This window comes from Nilaparvata lugens, chromosome 6, assembly GCF_014356525.2.
Source record: "Nilaparvata lugens isolate BPH chromosome 6, ASM1435652v1, whole genome shotgun sequence".
In the NCBI taxonomy this organism is placed as follows: Eukaryota; Metazoa; Arthropoda; class Insecta; order Hemiptera; family Delphacidae; genus Nilaparvata; species Nilaparvata lugens.
Window position 1 is genome coordinate 19701683 of NC_052509.1, and position 24208 is coordinate 19725890.

Genomic DNA, 24208 nt, shown 5'->3' on the forward strand with positions numbered 1-24208 from the left:
AATATTATTGAATACATAATCTCGAATTATTCGTACAGTAAAAGACATTCTATTCTATAATATGAACCTTCCAGCCAATTTTCAACCCCATATTATCCACAACTCCACACGCCGCAAATCAGGGCGCCAAACACGCAAGACTAGTCTACAATGTTGTCGGTGTTAATGGCAAACTTATTAGTTATTTGCTCAGTTGGAACAACGTTGAATGTTGTGGATGGCGGCTGCTGGTAGTCGAGGAGCCAACTTGCTAATAGTCGTCTGTCCCTTTGACTCTCATGAATCATGCACGTACTGTTCAAGATTTCCCGCGCTTTCCTTCCGTTCCTCCCTCCCCCCTTCATTCCACCGCAAGATGGCGGGAACTTGGTTTGGGAAGAAGGGAGGCAACCTGCAACAACGCAACTCATTATTCTCAAGTAAACCCCCGTTGTGTCTCGGGGGAGTGCACAAAGACGATAGTAGTAAGCAAATGCAAATATTTGAACTGTTAATATCTAAGGCATTTATTATCAAGGAGGCTGTTTGTCTTGATAGAGCAGCTCGCCAGCCCAACCTAACCTAACCTATCCTGCGCCTGCTGGAGCAATTTTGAATGGAGATTTGTTGCAACATGAGGTAGGGAGAACTACACACAATGCGGCAGCATCAGACAAATAACATAGTTTTGCGGAGAAAGTATGAGAGGAATGCTGGTACAGTACTCAAGGATGCGCATAAGTACGTGGGTACCAAAACATAGTAGCCTACTTGAGGAAAATATGTGTTTCCTAATCCTGAGGAAAATCCAAGTTTTTTTAAAATCGTATATATTTTTTTTCTTTTAAGTTAATAGATCTTTCAAATTAAGTACCTAAATAGGACTTCATGATGGATAGGACAAACTACTCATAATATGTGTAGTGTGTAGTCTAATGTCCGGTTTCACCAAGAATGTCAAGACATTTAAACAAGATCAAATCACAGGTACGGTTATTACAACGAGTGTACTGGAATGTATGATTTCCAGTGCACGGGACATTTGAGACATGTTCAAATGTCTTGACCGAGCGTGGTGAAACCGGGCAGCTTAGTTCATATTATAATTTAGCTCAATATAAAGATTCATTTTTGTTTCCTACTGCTTCAATTTTTTATTTGATTTTAAATTGATGGTTGATAATGTTGAGAACAAACCTTTTCTCTGTTGGGAATGATGCCCACAAAAGCGGTTGTACTTTGTTATTCTGGAAAGAATGATAGAGAGAAATTTTTAGACCTACAGCTTCATATGAGCTCCGAAACACCGTAATTTCCAGTGTAGGTACTCAATGAAATGCTATCGTAAACAAGAAACATCTCATACGAAAAGTCTTATCTGATTATTTAAAGTTTTGTATTGATACATTCATATTGACTGACTATATTTATACAATAATACTGTAGTGACATGTACTTCTCCATCAATTTATCAAAATAATGATCAATTTGTAACGATTTGGTATAGTATTTTTATTAGAATTTTCATAATTTTACAGGTTTTCTCAGAGGTGCAGATAATGTTCAGCATTGGCGGAAAAATATTCGTAGACACGCCCATCACCTACACCTACATGGAGGACAGAATCTTCGAGTATGCCAGGAATGTATCTATTAAACTCCATCACAGGATTGGACGATTCGTGAAGCTGCGACTCCACTTCTCAGCCAACTGGATTATGATCAGCGAGGTGATATTCGATTCAGGTTAGTACATTAATTTCATATTATTTGATACTATACAGATTAGGTACCTACAGTACACTAGTTCTATGGAATCATTTTATTTTTCGTGAGTTGTTAAAAACCAATTGGTTGAATTTTCAAATTTTACATGCATCTCTCAATTCTCCTATAGTGAGGTCCACTTTATAATGGCAGTAGATAAAGATGGAAGAAGAGCGTTGCATGCTCTCTGCCTTAATTAATTATATTTCTAAATTATTAAAAACAGATTTGGCATCGTTGCTGAGCAAGAAAAGGATAGTACTACCTGTTTTGTCGAATGATAGACAAGGTTAGCAACATCAAAGTTGATCGAATACTGTCATTATAACGTGGACCTCACTATAGCTCTATCCATCCTTTTTCTTGCCAATTTTTCTTCTTTCATCAGATGTTACCCGTTCCTCAGATTAGAGTAATAAATGGTGATTGAAATAATCCACTCAGTAAATTGATTGAATGAATGAGCTAATAAATAAAGTGATATTATGGTAGTCAATAAATGATTGGCAATATATAAAGAGATAAAACTTGTGTATTAGAACTACATAGGAAACAGTTCCTTTCGTTAACTATTCCAAAACATAAATTCAAGTATGCGCATTTTGATATCAAACCCATCCTAGCTTCTCCCATCATGTCTCATTTTTTAATTCATCGTTCATAGAAATAATTGGAGATCTCTCTTTCAATTTTTTCTATTTCACTCCTCTCAGTTCATTTTATTACTATCCCCTTCTCATTCCTCTCTACACTTTTTAACTCCTCTCATATTCATCCTTATTTTCACTCTCTCCCTTTCTCCATCCTAACATTCTTAATCATCTATATAATCTCATTAATTAGTATTCTACCCCATCCGATGAAGCCTTAGAGCAGATATAGAGTTGATTCTATATCTGCTCTAAGGACAAAGCTCACGTTTCAAGGACTCTTCAATTCATCCCTTCACATATAGATATGATTTGTGCTATTTTCATTTGCACACTAGAAGAAGTTATTCTTAGGGCCATATGCACCATATACGTTTAACACTAAACCACGTTTACTTGTAGATATGATTGCATTAATCATAATGTGTTTCATACGGGGTTAAAACAAACAGCTGACATTTCTCTGTTTAAACCAAGTATCCTGCATACGGGCCTCAGCATCTGAAATGATCACCTACAACCTTCTATCCATAGGCTATACATTTCTAAATCTCGGAAATATCCTGAATTTTCCAAATCTCCATTAGTACCTATCTTTATCTTATATCTTTCTTATTCTTTCTTCCACCACCATCCTTCTTCATTCGTTCATCACTCCTTCTTCTCCCCCTATCTCTTCAAATTCTCCTCTCTATTACTCTTCTCCACCACTTTTGTTGCCAGAAAAACCAACCCTCCAGCACCGAATACAACTTGACACATTGCACTTCTTTTGTGCGTGGCGCATGTGAAAACTATGTTTACATGGGCAAATGGTTGTGTATTGTGGCTGTGGTCGTCACATTGTTGAAATTCTTGCATAGTTGAGCCGTGAACTGCTGTCCCTTGCAAAGTTGACACAACGGTCGGCGCAAGAATTCCATTATCTCACTGCTCTAAGCTCCTCTGGCCACTCTATTGCACCAACTTCTTACAACTGGGCTTAGTGAAACGTTGCAGTGAGACAATGTTTCATGACAACACTACTCAAGTTTGCAATAATGTCTCAAGAAGAGGCTCTTGGAGAGGGTTGCTATAGTGAGATTCACTTTGATTTGTTAGCATTGGTTGAATGAGGAGCATTGATTTTATTATCAAGGAATTCTGATGACCATGTTCGAAGTGAACTGTACAAGATAGTAATCATTATAAAAGGATGGAATCCTGGTGTGAAAGTACATCGAATTCTCATCTATTTGAATCGTCTTCGCGATGAACAAATTCATACAGAATGTGATGAGTGCAGAATTTCAATCTACTGTCCAGTGTATTTCTTCAAGATTGAGTAAATTATAATAATACTCTATTCCTTCACTGATTGAAATGTATACTTTTCAAGAATACATAATTTGTTAAGTTCAATTCAAATATTCTAATGAGTGCTAATTTTTTCATTTCAGTTATTGCTCATGGAAATTTCACTGCCGAAAAACTACCTTCAGAAAATAATATGAATGCAAACGACATCTATGTTAATAGAGAGCACTACAAGCCTTTTGAAATACCAGGTGAGCTTGATGTTATTTTTCTGTATATTTTCAATAGTTGTGATAAATCGCTGAAGAAATATTTTCTAAACTCAGTATCGTAGAATATAGCTCTACGCAATCATATTAATTTATTAAAAAACTAGTGTCTTCATGATTTGTGGATGATACATAGTTTACTGCAGTTGAGATTGATTCTGATAGAGATTACATATTTAATGGTAAAAATTTACTCCAACAATCAAACTTTGAATCAAAACTAATTGTTATTTCAATTCATAAAAAATGAGGCTAATCTGATCTGTCTTTATTATAATGTTTCTCATTTGACAAAGTGAGTTTGAATAACACAGAGAATCAATACAATCATATCCATTCCAATTTTTGTTGTGCAGATAAATAAATTATGATTGTTTGGATCATTCTCATTTCATATTAAGCTATCAGCAATATAGTTCAATTTTTAAATAATTATCTATTCAATAGTTTTATAAATCTTTTGATTGGATCAATCTATGATACTGCTCTTGATGAGTGTAACGAATCTAAGAATTAAGTTTATTAAGGTTTGGATTAATGGAATATGATATCTTGTCAAATGTTCATAGATCGATGAATAGGCCTACGATACTCATATCAAACACTTGACATAGTCGAGTCAGTTAGGCTACATAGTAGGCTACCGTAGTTGAAGAAGAGTGAAAGATAGGAAAGTACCTAATCAAAGTAAAAGTAATCCGGTTTTTCCAGTATAATAAAAAATATCCCTTCAGTAATAATATTGTTAACCTGTGAATTACGTTAACTCTATCAGAAATACGACTATTTGCTACTACCATTCATATATTTTGTTATATTTTTACTCATGAATTCTTCACTAAATCGAGTGCTTTTTTGTTAAAAACAACTAGATTATAATGTTTATAATTTTCAGCTACCCAAGACGACGAAGCTCTTATGGCGATCATAATTGGGATACTGATGGCTGTGATATTTTTGCTGGCGATGGCGATTATCATGATAATCTTCAGACATCGGCAGAAGAAGTGTTTCGCCAGTCCACTGGCCGGCAAGTCGACTCTTCCCGGTCCTCTCTTGTCGTCGGAGAGCAGCTGCGGAACGGTCGAGAAAACAGCCACAATTCACAGCAAAGCTGCCATGTCGATGCCACACCCTGTCACCGGCCTCTTGGTCGACATCAAGAATGACGACTACCAGGAGCCTTTCCAGTACTACAGCTACAGCAGTGTGCTCAAAGACAAGTGTTCCCAGTTTTCAGGTGAAATTTCAATTTCTTCTTACATCACGCGATGCAATCCAAAGTAGTATTATTGAAAATAGTATGACCATATCAGCATAATGACCATGAAAATGATCCATAAAATTATAATCTGATCATATTATCAGATCATAATCTCATATTATCAGATTGTAATTTTATGGGTCATTTTCATGGTCATTACGCTGATATGGTCATATTATTTTCAATAATACTACTTTGGATTGCATCGAATTTCCACAAGGTATCAATTACTTATTAATTAATATTTACATTGGAAATATTGGAATGAAATGAAAATAGAGAATATTTTATATTAAAATTCAAAAAATATTCATAAAATAACTTTCAAACTCAAACACTTTTTAAATTCTTTTTTTCGACACTTATTTGATCATTTTTTTCAATTGAAATGTTCTTAATAGCAGTTTATAATGAATGATTAAACTATGATTTATTTTCATTTCAATATTTCAGATGTACTCGTAAATATCAATAACTGAATAATAATTGATATCTTGGTAATGGCATTGGAGAGAAATTACCCACATAACTTTAACTCCATTTGCCAAATATTAATAACTGAATAATTGATACAGATGGAAATAAATTGGAAATTTCATTATTTGCTCAAATGCTAATAATTAATGAATTATCAATATTATTATTGAGAATAATTAGTATTTTAATGATTGTACTGGCATAACTTCAACTTTATTATTGCCAAATACATTTCACAATAATTCATTAACATACATGTTACAGAACAAAATACATTTATTTCAATCAATACTGTAAATTAGCTTCGTTAGCCAAGCATAGCTTTTCATACAGCGAGTTCTCTTAACTTTATACAATAGGTATATTGTTAATTATTACTGGTAGTCTAATACTTCATCAATACTAGAGTAGGCCTACTTCCAAGTAGTATTACAGTCGATTCCTTATCGAATTTGGTTATCTTATAAGAAAGGAAATGTAAACGAAGTTCAATTCCATTTTGATTCATTTGAAACATTTTGTAGAAACCAAAAGGAACTCACGAGAAGATATTCAGAAATCTATTGAAAAGTGAGTTTCTGGGGATATGAATAATATAAAGAAAGAAAGAAAGAAAGAAAGAAAGAAAGAAAGAAAGAAAGAAAGAAATATTTATTGCCAAAATCATTAAACACAACTTTACAAATGTGAAAAATATAAAAATTTTCATATACAATACATTACAAAAACTTAAAATTAAAATATTTTTCATTTAAACATCGATTATAATATTATCATTGGCGTTACCAGCAAAACTAAGTAGTTTGAGCGATGGCAACGAGTAATCAGTCGGCTATAATTAGTGGCTTGAGATTCAGTCGAAAATAGGAAAAATATAATAAAGAAAAAAGAAACATATGGAATGTATGAAAAACTAGAAAAAAAATAATAAAATTTCAATCCGAAAAGAAGAAGTACTAAGAGTGAAATACTAAGAGAGTAGAAAAACTAGAATGAATTCATAATAATTTAAAAACTCAAAAGAAAAAGAGATGATTCATGTAATTATTAATCTACAATTCACTGTACATATGTAATTATAGTAACATTTAGTAACATAATGTAATTCATTTGTAGCATATATGCAATTCCTTTTGTAAGCAAAAAGAGAAAAACAATACAATACAGTACACATGACACAAAAAATAAAACTTAAACTCAGAGAGAGAAAAATTAATCTGGGAGGTGTAAAAAGATGTATATGGTTGCTGATATATTTAACAAGATTTCTGATATACAGTTGCCTAACTGACAGAACTCCGAACTCCATAAAAAGTTGCTGGCTAGGGTACCTTCTATGCACTCCTAGTGCTGCCTTGAGTATACTCTTTTGAATAATATTTAGTTTATTGAAATGAGCATTAAAAGCACCACCCCAGACCCTAATTCCATACTGAAAAACTGATTGGGCGTATGCAAGATAGACCATTTTACTTAAAGATTTCTCTTTTAGTAAGCTCAGTTTATAGAATTTATGAATCATGAATTTCATCCTGCTACACATCTTATCTATATGCTTATTCCATCTTAGATTTGGGTCCAAAGTGACACCTAAATACTTTGTTTCAGTTACCCTCTCTAACACAGGACATGAACAACTCATATCATCATTGTTAGGGTCATTCAAGCAAGTCCTTTTATGTACTCTAACTGCATTTACATTATCTATTTTGTCAGTTGGCTGTGTACTCGAGTTCGGAGAAAATGTCATATAAACACTTTTTTTATAATTCAATGTCAAAACATTCTTCACAAGCCAAGACCTCACCCTGCAAAGTCCACTGTTAGCAAGAGATATAACACTGTCCCACGAGGATCCAGTAAAAGCTAATACAGTGTCATCCGCGTAAGACAATATCCTACACCCCTGAATAGGAAGACTCAATAAATCGTCTATGTAAGCTAGAAATAGAATCGGGGATAATACTGTTCCTTGAGGTAGGCCAAATCCTGACAAAGCTATTTTACTCTCCCTTCCATTCAAATTAATCACTTGTGTTCTGTTTTCCAAATAACTAGCAAATAGTCTTAATACTGGACCACGAAAGCCATTTCCTTCAAGATTCTCAAGCAGGTTTGAATGAGGGATGGTGTCATACGCCTTAGCCAGGTCCAGGAATACAGCTAAAGTTTTTTTATTTGACTTATAGTTATTTGTTATTATATTTACAAGTTCAGCCATGGCATCCTCAGTGCATTTATTTTCTTGAAAACCATATTGATATTTGTTTATTAAATTGAATTTATTCAAGTATGGAACAACCTGTTGTTTTATAATTTTTTCAAAAACTTTGGATATATTACTTATAAGGCTAATTGGACGATAATTGGTTGGGTTTGTTTTATCTCCTGACTTGTGTAATGGAATGGAATTATGTTGGCAATTTGAAAATGACTTGGGAAATGCCCTGTTTCCATACATTTATTGAAGATTAAAGTTAGAGGTAGAGCTATGAAGTGGGCTATTCTTTTAAGACAAACGCTACTTAAATTATCGAAACCAGGAGCAGCACTATTTTTTAAACTATTTATCTGATTTATAACTTCATCATAATTTGTGGGACGTATGAAAAATGAATTCAGAAATCGAAAGTTAGAATTATTACCAGTTTCTTGAGGAAAATTTTCATTTTCTTCAAATAGTTTTTCTGCATATGTCTTTCCCACCTGTGAGAAATAATTATTTAATAATTCAGGATCAATATCAGGGGGGAGCTTATGACGTTTAGTGTCTAAAATTTCCTGGATGCAGTTCCATACCTTTTTATTGTTTCCTTCACATGATTTCAGTTTGTTTTTATAGAATTCGAATTTAGCTGATTTAATAAGTTTATTTAATAAGTTTCTATAGGCTCTATACCTCTCTTTCAATGTGACATTAAAAGGTTGTTTTTTCAAGGCATTATGCATTTTGTCTCTTGTTCTTATACAATTTACCAGGCCTGAGCTTATCCATTCTTTTAGGGGTCTATTCCTCCTTTTTAATTCTATTTGACTAGTTGATAATTTTATATAAGATAACAACTTATTTACGAAACGGTCAACTATATTATCTAAGTTAGTAGAGTTATCCAATTCTGAAATCTCATCTATCCAGGTTTCTTTTTTTAAAAAATCTAAGAGTTTGTCAAAATTTATTTTTTCAATGAAATTATTGGAGTTATTCGATTTTTCAGATGCCTGTTTTTCTATTCTAATGTGAAAAGTTGTACAATAGTGAACAGTTATAGAAGTCTTTTGAATTACTCCTAGAATGTTTTCTTCACTAATTTTTGCACTTCTATAAAATATATGATCGATACAGGTTTTCGTATTATTCATTACTCTTGTTGGCTTGTTAATAAATGACTTGAGACCGTTTATCTGCATCAAACTTATATATTCATTTGATATTCTACTGTTTTGCAATAGATCTATATTCAAGTCGCCCACCAAGATAATTTTTTCCATTCTGTTAATATCTCTCAGTTGTATATCAAGATCAGATAAGAAACCATCAATGTCAGCGGCAGGAGACCTATATACGGCAATCAAATTTATTATTGAACCATTCATTTTTAATTTTATTGTAAGAGTATCCGCTTCTTTGTTTACCCCAGTGACTTCGTTAAATTCTATATTATTCTTTATAAAAACGCATATACCATTACTGTTATTCAGTTGCCCTGGTTTGCTTATTGCAGTAAATCCATCCAAACTATAGTCAAAAAACCCATTATCACTTATCCAAGTTTCTGATAATACTATGATATCATAACTCACTTTACAATTATGTAACATATAGACGAATTCATCAAAATTTCTTCCTATACTCCGAATATTCATATGAATAATATCAAAAAAATCATTGGATAACTCATTCTCAAACTGATTGGGGTGAAAATTTAATATATTATCAATCTCAGCCGTATTGTAACATTCTAAATCTATAAAATCATCGAAACTATAATTATTATTTGTCATATATCTTGAAAGATACCACTATTTTCCTCCGTTTCCTATGTATGTTGTTCCTGCTGCTTGTCCTCCGATCCGTCATTGTTGTCGGTTGATGTTAACTCCTTCAGTGTGTGGGTGTCGTATATCCGAATCGCTCGTGAAGCTTCATCCTTCTTGACAAATATCTTCCCATTCCTTATCCAGTTGAATTTATAGTTGTTCTTCTTTGCCTCCATCTTAGTTTCGTTGAATAGGTGTCTTGTGTGAGGTGTCAGATTTTCGTTTACAAATACCGGTCCGTCTTCAAATTTTTTATCAATGTGAGTGCTCCGCAATCCATTACTGTTGTTTTGTCTCATTTCTTTTTGGTATGCTTTATAGTTTGTTATCCAATTGTCTCTGGTTTTTCTTGACGCGAAAGCAACAATAATAGGAGGCACCTTTCTCCTATCTCTGACAGGAATTCTATGAGCAGCCTCAATTCCCAGATTTCCTTCATTATTTATTTTTAGGACTCTTGCCGTTTCTTCGATTATTTTTTCAATATTCTCATTATTTGTTACCGGTATTCCATGAATTTCCAGGTTTTTCATTCTTCCATATTGCTGGAGCTCTGTTAGGTCTTTTTCCAACACGAACAATTTTGTTTTCAATACTTGGTTTTCCTTTTCCAAATTAGAGTGATCCACCTTATACTTTTCAATCATTACATTATATTCATCGATTTTATTAGAGAAAAAATCCACCGAGTTTCTTAGGTCAGAAACGTTTTCATTTGTTTTTTAATCTCAGCTCTTATCTCTTTCATTTCTTCACTTATTGCATCTCTTATTTCTTTTTTTAGTTCAGCGATCAATTCTCTACTTAATGATACCTGGTTGTCTGGCATATTTATTAAATTATTATTCTTAGAACTCTTACATGTATTGCAACGCCACCTACTTGTAGCTTGTTTTGATAGTTTCTTGAAATTACTTTCCGTAAACTTAGCACATAGGTAGTGAAAATGAAGTTTACATGAAGAGCAAATTAATGTAGTTTTTGAATTGAAGACTTTATTACAATTGCACTCGCATCTTTGCATAGCGTGCAATCTTCATGAAACCATTTTTATCTTCTTACTTTTATTTACTATTTGTTAAAGAAAACCCAAAAGTTGGAGGAACACCAATGTTTAACTGCGTTACGGTATGAAGACATCAATTATTAATAAAAGAGGTAAATATTATTTAAGAAAGGTAGAACGTGCGTCAGGAGGGCTATCGAGACGACTTAGGATATTGGAGGCCCCTGAAATACGATGGGATTAAGGAATAGGTGATGACTCAGAAAGGTAATAGAGAAATTAAAAATTTTAATGTAAGTTAATTATTATTGGTAATAATTTATAGAAAGAAGAAATTATTTATAGAAGAAGAAAGCTATTGACTGAAGATTATGACATGAAGTAACCTTACTTTTCGTTCAGTCGATAAGCAGAATTCTCACTGGCACTGGTACCATAAAACAGAGGAATTTAGAGCTCAGTACTAGCAAAGATTGCGAACGTAGACTTTTCATAACACATAAATGGTTTGAATAACTCTATTGACAAATCCATTTAACCCTTCCATTGGCGGTCAATGGATGACAGAATGAAATTAGAATTGAAAGTCAACCTTCACCACCGAATCTATCAAAGAAGTATCTGTCGTAAAATATTACTAGTTAACCTCAGTCTAGTTTTCAATTCACATTGTATTATAGAGCTTATATTCAATTTTGAAATATGTGCATTTCAGATTCATCATCTCACGAGTACGCAGTGCCTGATGTTGGGAGTGCCACAATGCTTGCCAGCAATGTTCAATCAATTAATGTCACCTCTGACACATTTAAAAGACAGGTAAGCATTTCTCCAATCATTGATCAGAATCGAACTTTCAAACTCAATCAATTTTCAACCCCTATTTGAAATTTTTCGACAGTTTGTTCAGTTTTTTTTATTGAAATATTAAATAGCGGTTGGTAATAAATACTAATATTGAAAATATATATAGTCAGATAGAATAGAACTGAAAAGTTCATTACAGGAGAAATTACAAAATACAGAAGAATGCAATTTATTCCAAATTGTCAGCATACATGATGAAATTATTTTAATGTTCCCTATTTAGTCAATGCTGACAGTTTTCAAGTGAATCTCTCTGTTGTAGGTAGGCTACATTACCTTCGATCTCTTCTGTATTGTTCTGACTCTTGAATGAATTTATTGATTATAAAATTATGAATGAATAATTTATTGATTATAAAATTATATTCATCTTCATTTTTATTGTAATACTGAAGTTCTATTTATGGTCGCTTTAATTGTTTATGATTCATTCATTCATTCATCTGCATCATTATCTATTCACCTGTTTATGCTACTCCTATTTAGTCCAGACACTATATACATTGGTGCTTGCAATATATTTTGTAATATATTGAACTATATCAAGTGTCATTCTGCTGTAATGAAATTTCACTTTTTCTCTTTACAGTCGCCTACTCAACAGGAGGTATTGAGTGCGTTGAAAAATAGGCTGGAGAACATGATAGTGCCTGAATTTCCTAGACATAGACTTCGAATGCTGTCAAAAATTGGAGAAGGGGCCTTCAGAATGGTAATTATGAGGAAATATTTCTAGATCATTTCTTGTGAAAAATAAAATTCAACGATAATTTTGTGAAGTTATATTTGTTCACCTTATTGCAGGAGTAGCAGATTTGAGCAGACCGGATTGAATATAAATATATTATACAGTGTAATTCTAAATAATGGACCCATTTTCAAAACTGCGTTTTTATTGAAGTAAAAATGCAAAATGGACAATATTTATACCAATGGAAAGAGAAAGCTCCAAATTTTTTTTAATACCTTACAAGTGTTCAATGTGGCCTCTGGCTGCTGCACGATCTGCGGAGCCGTATCACTGCTGCCGTGCACTCAATAACACCAGATACGCTTTCTCTCGTATGGTACCGTACAAGTTTGGCTATACCGCGTAGATGTTTGCCGTGCAGCAGCCAGAGGCCACATTGTAAGGTTTAAAAAAAAACTTTGAAACTTTCTCTTTCCATTGGTATAAATATTGTACATTCTGCATTTTTACTTTAATAAATACCATATTTTGAAAATGGGTCCATCATTTAGAATAACTCTGTATAATTATTCGCACTCTGTACTGTCAGACTAGTTGATTCAATATATTTTTATTTGTTCAGAAAATATAATTGGTGAGCCCATTTTTGAGGTATTCAATAAAAGTTATACCGAAATTATAATAGAGTTATACTCTCAAATTATTATCAATATGAGCAGATGAATATTTCGAAATTCAACGAAAGAAAAATACAGATTTTACCACCAACATCAAAATTATAATTTTAATCAGTTGAAAAATAATATTCAAATATTCTAGATAGTAGTGCAGCCCACGGTATATAGAAGAATTTTCATCTAAATACCGTGGTGCTGCCTATATTTCTTTCTAGAAAGATATCAAACTTAAGTCTTGATAAAAAAACAACATCAACATTATATAATTCTCTTGATTGGTGTTTATATAAGGATTGTAAATTATTCCATTTCAATAAAATATCAATCTTAATTCTTGATAGAAAAATTGTAGGGTTCTCATCCTTTGTGTGGTGTGCAATAGGCTACTGTTTCAAATTGAATTTCTATCGTAGAAAAATATTTTTCGCAGATAAAACTATTCTTTAGTAATTCCCTTTCAAATACTAGTAACAATAATATGAACTTGTAAGTGACGTCTGTTACTGTCTTCTTTTTAAGGTTTACTTGGCGGAAGCAGATGGAATATCAGAATATGGAGGAGCTCCTTCATTGGGAAAACGCCTTGTAGCTGTCAAATCGTTACCTATCAATGCTACAGAAAGCGAAAAGTGAGTACCTATCATTTCCAATTCATAAGTTATAGTTCTGGGGTAACCAAACACCTTTTTAAAAAGAAAACTTTATTTTCAAACACATAATTATAAAATATACATCGAAAAAGAGAGAAGTGCTCTCGGTGAAGTTTGGCAGTAGACTGACTAAAAGTACTATGATCGAGCATTACAATGGAATACAGCGTCAGCAATAATATTAGGTGTTACCAGATGTAACTCCTCCCCCCTAAGAGTGAAGCTGCCCTCAGCTTCAAAGAAATAAAAAACATATATTATATTTAAGTATTATAAACTAAGTACATGGTAGTCTGGGGCATATTTGTTCTGGTTCATGCTGTACAGTATCATTTTCAACTTCAGATTTACAACACATTAAGTTACAAAGTTTGTGCCAGATAAACAGCCGTTTGAGAAATATTATAACAATCAATAAAATTACAGTAAAAATAAGCAATAGAATAATACATAGGTTTCGATTATCGGTCAGAGGTAACTCATCTAGAACATCAAGTTTTTGAAAATTTATATTAGCAGTATGTACTTGATCAAAGTTGAAGTTGGATAGTCGTTTTTTTTCTACAAATTCAGTTGGAAGTACAATTTCGTTTTCCCAAAATATATTTGGTTTGTAGTAACCAATCAGTGTTTCTGAGCTATTAATTTTCAACAATTGCGTTTTCTTATTAAGAAAAAGAGTAATATTCTTGTTCACATCAGTATTCAGAACCATACATGTACTAAAATTAAATAATATAAAACTATCAACTATTTCTACATATTTTATGAAAGAATCTCCGTCTTTCAAAACTACCTTACTACATCCGTCTAGATTCCTATCATTTAATAATTGCTCAATACATTTATCATTAAGTTCGCTTACTTCACTACAATAATAATCATCATAAATGAGTTCACAATTTCCAGAAAATAATTTGTCATTTCGAAGAACAAAAGAAGGATGTGCAATAGTTGTTAAAATTTCGTTACCGACAATGACAGGATAAGACAATAGAAAAAACGTTTCATAAACAGTTGACAATAGCGGTACGTCCACAAAATATGAAATATGGTCTTTAAATATTCCACAATGTACTTTGCTTAGTTTCCATAACACACTAATTTTATTTGAAATAAAGCTGACATTTGAGTTTTTTTGTAGGAGAAAAAGATCATCATGAGAAATAATAGAAGAATGCAGTATTTTCAATTTACAAAATTCGAGACTAGTTACAATGTCAGATATTTTATTATTCAGAAGCAGGAGCGAGTCGAATAACAAAGAGGATTGCTGATTCATTTCCATTCGGTTCGATTCATTGAACAAAGAATTAAAGTAATTGCTGATTTTTAGATTATTCGCTCTGATTACTTTCATCTCATTATTGAATTCGTTAATTAATTTCTGATTTACAGCAAATTGCTTGTCTACATTGTTACTAAGATGATATTCATTAGATTGGACTGTCTGCAAAATTTTGTCATATCTTTCCTTATCATCAGCATCCATGTTCCCAGTGATCCACGAAATCGCGGATCCTAAACCATTAAAAAGACCTCTTTTCTGCCTATAATTAACTGATTGAATCTCATTCAATTTATTCTTAGTGTATTTCAAATTCAATTTCATCATACTTAAGCGACTCTTATCAATATTATTTCTTTTAGCGAGAAAATCAACAAATGTTTCAATATTACTTAATTCTAAACGTAAATAACTAGTATTAATATTATGAACATAGGTAAAAGTTTCATTAATGATATGAGAATTCTGTATCTTGATTGGAGCAATACCAGATGTTCTGCTCAAATCTACCATCTTATAAGACGTTGCTGGGGCCAGCAACAGGAGAATTAGGGGCAGTACCATCACGTCCTGTAACAAATAAATCCTTTTTCTTACCCTTCACCGGTTTTTTAGGCCGTTTCATTCTATTAGGGTGCAATTTGAAAGGGCGTTTTTGGATAGCTTTAGGATTCCTAGCTAATTGCTGTGTTGTATCGTAATTTACTTTGATGAATTTCGGTTTTGTTTTCTTATTAAATGTCGATTTTATGTGTGGCTCGTTTTCAATTTCAACATTCTTCTCACGATTAACATTCAATTTCTCAGTACGTTTTTGTTTTTCTTCTTCAATTTTATTCTTAATCATTTTATGCACTAGGTTGACTCGTTCAAGATACTGTTGGGACAGTTGTTCAGTTACTAATCTCTCTGTTATTCCGTTTACAAAAGGGTTATTCGATATTCCATATGTTATTTCCATAGGAGACATTTTCAATGTAGAGTTTAGAGTATTATTGAAGGCAATTACCGCTAATTTCATATTAGTTTCAGTGGTGTTGGTTTTATTTTCAAGTTGAATGGCATTCAGAATTTCAATAAGTGTAGAATGAGTCCTTTCTACCAAACCTTGCGAGTCTGGGTGTCCGGGAGTAACGTAATATGGTTCAATGCCATAAAGTCTCAGGAAATCACGTAAGCCTGCATTGTCAAATTCACGTCCGTTGTCCATTTGTACAATTTTGGGTATGGGGAAAGCAGAGAAATAGTCGTTTAAGCATTCTTGGATATCAACTTGGTTCAAACTTTTTATTGGATGAACCGTTAGCCGTTTGGAAAAACAGTCAGTCATCGTTAAAAACTTTATTTTGTCATATTGGAAGCAATCAATCTGTATTTTTTCGAACGGTGTTTCAGGAGTTGGTGTGATTTTATAGTCAACTCGAACGGGTCTCCTGTCATATTTAACCTTTAAGCAAACAGCACATTTATTGATGTAACCAGTCACGTCCTGTAGCATTGATGGCCAGTAATATTTACGTCGTATTTGATTATAAGATTCATTGATACCACGGTGGAATGTTTTACCCTCATGATAATTAGAGATTACCTGTTTTTGTTCATCATTTTGTGTCACATCTAAGTTCATTCTTTTATACCGTTTAAGTTTGATCGAATCAAAAGTCTCTAGCAGTACGTTCTTGAAATTGTTAAAAATCCGTTCATACTCATCGTATAGGGCTCCGGCACGCGAGCAGAAAACTCCATACTTTGTATTCGGTTTCAAATACTCTATACATTTGTCCTTCATGTCATCGTAATCATTAGCATTCCTAAAATAAATAATCAATCTATTTTTATCAAAAATCTTAATCAAGCGAGGGGGTTGGTCACCTCGTTCAAGTACTAATTGGTTATGTTCTACATTCAGAATCTTATCGTCATCAGCAATAGTTACTTGCTCGTTTGAACTCTCTTGAGAGTGTATTGTGGCTAAACTGTTATTATCATCTTCACGTTCATTACCATTTTCATTATTATTTACAACATTTTCATAATCAATATCACGCACAATGTTTTCATTAGCATCATTATTTACAACGCCGTCATTTCTATTATCAATACCTATAATATCATCATTATCAGTTCCTTCGGCCGGGTTATCTATTTGTTGGAGAATTTCATCAAGGGAACTAACGTCTATGGAGGGAGCTTCAGTACGAGTATTGAATCGCAGCAATTCGTCCACGTTAATATCATCGAATTCATGATCAGGGTCGTGAGCACTATTATCAAAACCGTGAAAGCCATCTTCTAGACCAGTTTCGTGGGGGTCAGTAGCAATATTCGCAAACCCGCGAAAGCCATCTTCAAAACCTAAAAAATCATCTTCCTCATTTTCCATCATGTTAACATTATTAGGACGAGACAGAGCGTCCGCTACGTAATTGGTCTTCCCATTTATGTAAATAATATCAAAATCAAATTCCTCTAATAATAGTTTCCATCTAATGAGTTTCGAGTTCGGTTCTTTGATGCTATGAAGCCACTGGAGAGGCTTGTGATCAGTTTGAATGAGAAACTTCCGTCCGTATAAATAAGGTCTGAAATATTTACAGCACCAGACAATAGCCAATAACTCTTTTTCTATGGTGGAGAGATTGATCTCATGTTTATTCAAAGTTCGCGAAGCATACGCTACTGGTAGATCTTTTCCTTCAAAAACTTGGGATAATACCCCTCCTATAGCATAATTGCTCGCGTCAGTCGTGACAATGAACTGTTTAGAGAAATCAGGGAGTTGTAATATTGGACTGTTCTGTAACATTGTTTTCAATTTCTCAAATGCATTTACATATTCTGTATTATTAATATCGATCTTTACATCCTTTTTCAATGCCTGAGTCAGAGGTTTTGCGATTTTTGCATAGTTCTGTATCATTTTCCTATAGTAGCCTGTTAACCCTAAGAATTGTTTGATTTGTTTTTCGGTTTTAGGTATTTTAAAATCCTTTATGGCCTGCAATTTGGCTGGGTTGGGTTGAATACCGCGTTCTGAAACAATGTGGCCAAGGTATAACAATTCTCTTTTGAAAAATTCTGTTTTGTCAAGCTGTATTTTGAGATTGTGATTTTGTAGTTTCTTGAAAACAGATTTTAAATGTTTCAAATGTTCTTCCAAATTGTCAGAGAATACTATTATATCATCCATATATACTAATACATTCGGCATTTTAGCAAACAATATATTCATATTTCTTTGAAAGAATGGGGGTGCATTTTTCAGCCCGAAAGGGAGCCTAAGAAACTCGTAGTGACCATCTTCCGTTGAAAAAGCAGTTTTAGGAACAGATTCTGGGTCCATTTCGATTTGATGGAAACCTGAGTACAAATCTATTGTGGAGAAATAAGTGGCTCTCCCAATTTTACCGAAAAGATCTTCAATGTTTGGTAAAGGATATTTATCAGCTATCGTCTTGTCATTAAGTTTCCTGTAGTCTATCACCATTCTTATTTTCTTTTTTCCTGAAGCATCTAGTTTTTTTGGAACAACCCATATTGGGGAATTGTATGGAGAGTTGGAGGGTTGAATGATTTTATTTTGCAGCAGTTTATCAATTTCGATTTGTACGTCTTTCTTGAATATTTGTGGGTACCTATAGTTTCGTGTGTACACAGGATTGTCATCTACAGTATTGATCTTATGTTTTAATAAGTTTGTTGAACCAAGAGGAATATTATCAAGCTTTATTATCGCAGGGAATTTGATAATTAAATCGTATATCTCTCTTTTTTCTTCGTCATTCATGTGGTCAGTTCGTAAAGTTTCATGGATCAATTTCTTTATCAATGCAAAATTTTCAGGACGTGTGGTCATTGAGTCATTATGCGAGTCAAGAATCGTTTCTACTTCCTCAATTTCCATGGGTTCAGGACTGATGGTCATGAGTTCATGAGAGAAAGCTATACAAGTACATTCACCATTAACAATATCAACTATACCTTCTTCAATACAATAGTTAGAATTATTTATAGGTTTAAGTAATCCCTGTCCTACAGTGGGAATAGACCTAACTGGGATAGTTATTACATTAAATCCAGGTTTCAATTCAATTTGTTTTCTACTAGAATTAATTACAGATAATAACGGTTTTGATACGTTGCCATAATCTAACGTATTAGTCTCATAATTTACATGGGCCTTGAGTTGTTGCATAGTTTCATTACCTAAAAGAATATCGTACCTGTCGGAAAAATCATATATATACATCTTAATTCTAGAAAGATTCGGAAATAATGTGGATGGACCAAAAAATATATACTCATGTCCACCACTTGTACCAGCCGGGGTTTTTACAACAAATTTTTCCTTATATCTAGTTACAGTTGGCGGTACAATTGCAGGATGTACATAATTCATCATCGATCCAGTGTCAACAAGCCATTTTCTGTTTACATCATCGACAAAATAGGGTAGCGATTTATCAATAATATTCAATTCAAGCTCTATGGGGGGGTTTCCGCCTGATTGGGGCCACACCCTAAAAAATGATCTGCCATTTCATTCACAGCTGATGTTAGATTGTTGAGTTGCGATTGCAACAATTGAATACGAGTCGATGCATTTACTTGATTGATATCATTATTTGATTCATCGAGATAGTGAAGATCCTGGAAAGGATTGTTTCTTGCCGAATTGTTAGCATTTCTATTAGTAGAAGCAGTACGCATGGAGACAGTATTCTGCGAGTCCCAGTTGTGAGACTGTTGAATGTTTCGTGCTCCGTTTGAAAAGTTACGAGAATAGTTATTGAAAGATTTCGGTTGGAAATTTTGAAATTGCGACTGCTGAAAAGTAGAGGTAGAGGGAACTACACTTTGTTGGAAATTAGAATGTTGAGGCTGTTGAAAATGGATTTGATGAGGTTGTTGGAACCGATTCTGAGTAGTGAAGGGTTGCTGTAATCGATTCTGATTGAAGTGTTGCTGGCGGAAATTCCGAGGAGAGAATTGTCGGAATTGATTGAACACTGGTTGCGGTTGAAAGAAATTCCGCGGTTGGAACTGAGAATTGATTTGCTTTTCACTCACTGCACTTTTGTCACTTACGGGCTCTGCACATTTTAATTGTTTCAAAACAATGCTACAATCACTGCGCAGGGTATCGCGGGCGTCGTCCAAGTTCTTGAGTTTGTATACCTGAAGATGAGCTCCGAGTGTTGGATGAACACCGTGAATGAGCGTGCGGACAAGAGTTGTATCGAGTTGTTCGAGAAGATTTTTCAGGAGATCCCCGGTTACACCATCAAGCTTATAGCGGGTCACCACTCTGGTGCGTTTTTCACTGAGTCTTTGTAGGAAGTCGAGGGGGTGTTCGTATTGGAATGATTTCATTACAGCAATTTCGGCTATTAGGTCAGGGACCGTGCGTTTATCAGAGAAGCTTTTCGTTAAAAGTTCAATAAGTTCAGCTAAGTTGGAACACTCGCAATTTTGTACAACATCATCTGCAGCACCTTCCAAACTGTGGAGGGCGGCAGTAAATAACAGCCAATGATTTTCTTCGCGTTGTGATTGTTCAATTTTATCGTTACAATACAGATTGAAAATGTCTTGGAGAGATTTGATAAATTTTGGAATTTTATTGGAAGTTCCATCGAATTTTGGAATATAGTCCAGCAAATATTTCGGGATAGATTTGGTTGACATGATCACAGGGTCTAATTTTGACGGTCGAATGAGTGTAGAAGATGAAGTGAAGAAAATGTTCGCATCTGTACTTACAGTTGATGGTAGTTTTACTTCCGTCTCAAATTTGTGGAAGGAGTCTTCGTTGTCTGCCAGGTTGAACTTCGAAGGTCGCAGGTGTGGTACGCAGAGAACTTGTCTTGAAGGGTTCACCTCACTCACTGGTTTTCCGGATTTTTCACGAAGTCGAAATTAAAGATCGCGAATCGAAAAAAACTTGTTGTTAAATGAACAACCTCGAAAAAACGTAAGGAAGGTAGTTCGGGCGCCAGTTATAGTTCTGGGGTAACCAAACACCTTTTTAAAAAGAAAACTTTATTTTCAAACACATAATTATAAAATATACATCGAAAAAGAGAGAAGTGCTCTCGGTGAAGTTTGGCAGTAGACTGACTAAAAGTACTATGATCGAGCATTACAATGGAATACAGCGTCAGCAATAATATTAGGTGTTACCAGATGTAACTATAGATTCTAAGCACTATTCCAGTTCTCAGTAGACGCGAAAATGGCTTGGAAATATCACGAAAAAGCTGCGTCCAGATAATTATCAACAAATGGATCTTCTTTATAAAAAATACAAAAGCAAATACTTTCAATTAATCTAAAATTATGTTTTGTAAGCCTCCAGTATGATTTCTCAATAATTTTATCCAGCCTATATTAGTTAGTGATTATTGATTACTTCTCAGTATCAGTTTTTCTCATAGAGTAAGAATAGAGGAATAGGTACCTATGTTTTCTCTATGGGTTTAGATCGCAGCTAATTAGGAATTCTATATAAGAAGTCTATTGGAAAAATATTCATGTACCTAATTCATAAAGTTATTACAAACATTAAGATGTTGAAAAGCGATTACCCCAACAAAAAGATAAATAATTTGAAAGAGTGCAATAAGTTTTGAAGGAAACCCGTACTTTTGTTAGTTATTTATGAGTCCTATTGCAGTGGAATTTACTACACATGGTACGTACAAAATAAAGAGATAAGTCCCTTCTTCCTTATTCAAACAACCTGATTTGTCATGCTCTGTCTACAATAATACAATCTTATTCAATGATATCAGGCTATTCATGTGTGGATTTTTGTACCAACATTCCTATTCTGATTGTTTCCAGATTGGAGTTTGAACGCGATGTTAGAATATTAGCAGCCATAGAGGATGAGAATATTGTGAGAGTATTAGGTGTATGTTTTGGCGAGAACCCGATATCAGTTTTACTAGAATATCTTCCTCATGGTGATCTATGTCAGTTTCTCAAGGGTCACAATACTATACCAGTGGAGAAAACGCAAACTCTCAGCCCTAAAACTATAAGGTAAGAGATTCAAAAAGTCTAATTTTTTCAAATATCATTTTGGGATCCCTGTGTGCCCTGAACCTGCACCAATAATTGCTTTTTTCTTATTATATTGTATTATTTATTTAGTCTTATATCACTGAAACCCTTTGTGATAAAGTGCCTTTCTATCAATCTATGTAGCTATGCTTTATCTCTTCAATTCATATCAATGATAACTTTGAGAAAATTATTACAGAATAATGTGAGGAAACTTATACGGTACAGAACTATATAGGTTATTCTGTAATAGAAAATAGGGGCTATTTAAATGTTATATCTTCTATTATTAGATCATATCACAATTGAAATAAATTTCTTGTTTTAACTCGTTCTTTAAAAACAATCAACTCTGTCTTTTTCAGAAATTGTTTAGTTGGTAATTCATATCAAATTAAAATATCCGATTTTGGAACTGACAACGAACTATACGTCAACGATTATTATAAAATGGATAATGGAATGTTGCTTCCAATCAGGTGGATGGCGTGGGAATCAATATACTTGGTGAGTCGGTGAAATCAATGTACCTAGAATACATATCATATTTCAAGTAGGCCTTCATTGGGTGAAATGCTTCATAGCATTCAATTGAAAATTTTTCAAGATATAATTTTCCACACTTATATTTCCGAATCTAAACCTGCATCAAATTCCTGTAATTAAATATAACTTGTTCTCAGACAAGTAATATATTTTCAAAAAACAATCACATTGAACATTATATCAATAGGCCTATACCGTGAGAAATAGTTTTCAAAGAATTGTTGCTACCGTTCTTTGAAAATTATACCAAAAACTAAAATAATTATATCTGTTCATACCGAGAACGTTATTTAATAGCGTATCCTATACAGACTACAAGTGACCCAACTCCCAAAATAACGGGAACTTTTAAAATTCATAAAACTACAAGTTAGGGAAGTCAAAAAATTGATTTCTTCAAAACTTCAAAACATGCCATTTGAGAAACGCAAATGACATTCATAGTTTTTTTCAATTGCTGTTCAAGGAAATATTTCCTTTAAACATGGCTCACTCCAACACAAATACATTTTTGAAATCTGTGTTGGAGATTTCAATCCAATCGGAATGAGGACGAATTATTGCTTATAGATAGCTTTCATCCTCATTGCGATATTTTTTTGAGCAGCTATATCTCACAAATCTCTCGAGCAGCTTATTATTGGTTAAGTTGAATTGAAACAGAAATTATTATTGCGGTTGAATTGAAACAGAGAATATATTCTAGATGAAACCGAAATATCCCATTCGACATGAACTTTGCAACGATCAATGAGAAATCTCCAACAGACTTATAATCCAGGAGGAAGCCATCCAAAGGAAGTCATTTTAAAAATATGAATAATGCTATAATAACAGTTATTGCCGTACGTTGAACATTAAAATGATAATCGTTAGGGAGAAAAAATCTAAACTTTTTTTATCAATTTTAAAAAAGTGTACTTGGATTTTTATATTTGAATGAACGAAGCGAATTATATGTTTCAAGTCAATCGGCTTTTGTCTGTTTGTTTTTGTTTGTTTGTACCGCAGTTACAGTCGCAGTTATGGACCGATTTGGATAAAATTTGGTATACAAATACTTTGAGACAAGGCGCAGAAACGTACATATTTAAAAAAATTTAATTCATCCCCGTTTCAAGATGGTGGCCCTTCATTCGGAAAATTTTCCCTAAATATCGACTTTTCAATACTTATCGGATCAGGTTCAAATTTGGCTCATTCTTCTCAGCGCTTCAAAGCGGCATTATTTCATGTATCACATGTTCAGATTTTTTTTATTTTTGGAATTAGAATTATTTTTCAAAGTCCCAATCCAAGTTTCAGATTTTTTATCTTTTCAATCGTGCTTCCGATCTCAAAAGTGTAGAGGACCTTTATTCTTCAGCGCTCCAAAATGGTCTTATTTCATATATCGTATGTTCAAAATTTGAAAAAAATTAGAAATCGATCATTTTTTCTAAGTCCCACATTTAAAGTTTCAGATTTTTTATCTCTTCAACCGTGGATCGTAGCTGAAAAGTGTAAGGAACTTTTATTCTCCAGCGTTCCAAGGCGGTTTTGTTTCATACATCAGATATGTTGAAAATTTTTAATTTTTTATAATTCTATGATTATTTACCAAGTCCCAGATTTCAAGTTTCATATTTTTTATCTCTTCGAGCGTGCAACCTAGCTCAAAAGTGTGAATATCTTA

At 33.4% G+C, this 24208-nt stretch overlaps 1 protein-coding gene across 1 annotated transcript in view; it reads left to right on the top strand.

The window, feature by feature from the left end:
- Nucleotides 1–24208, top strand: part of LOC111054104 (discoidin domain-containing receptor 2) — a 150806-nt gene that overhangs the window by 120957 nt on the left and 5641 nt on the right. The window contains exons 9-16 of the mRNA XM_039431380.1: nt 1518–1725; nt 3836–3943; nt 4857–5201; nt 11462–11565; nt 12203–12325; nt 13501–13610; nt 21766–21966; nt 22332–22494. Of these exons, the coding sequence (XP_039287314.1) occupies nt 1518–1725; nt 3836–3943; nt 4857–5201; nt 11462–11565; nt 12203–12325; nt 13501–13610; nt 21766–21966; nt 22332–22494 (1362 nt within the window). The remainder of the gene's footprint in view (nt 1–1517; nt 1726–3835; nt 3944–4856; nt 5202–11461; nt 11566–12202; nt 12326–13500; nt 13611–21765; nt 21967–22331; nt 22495–24208) is intronic.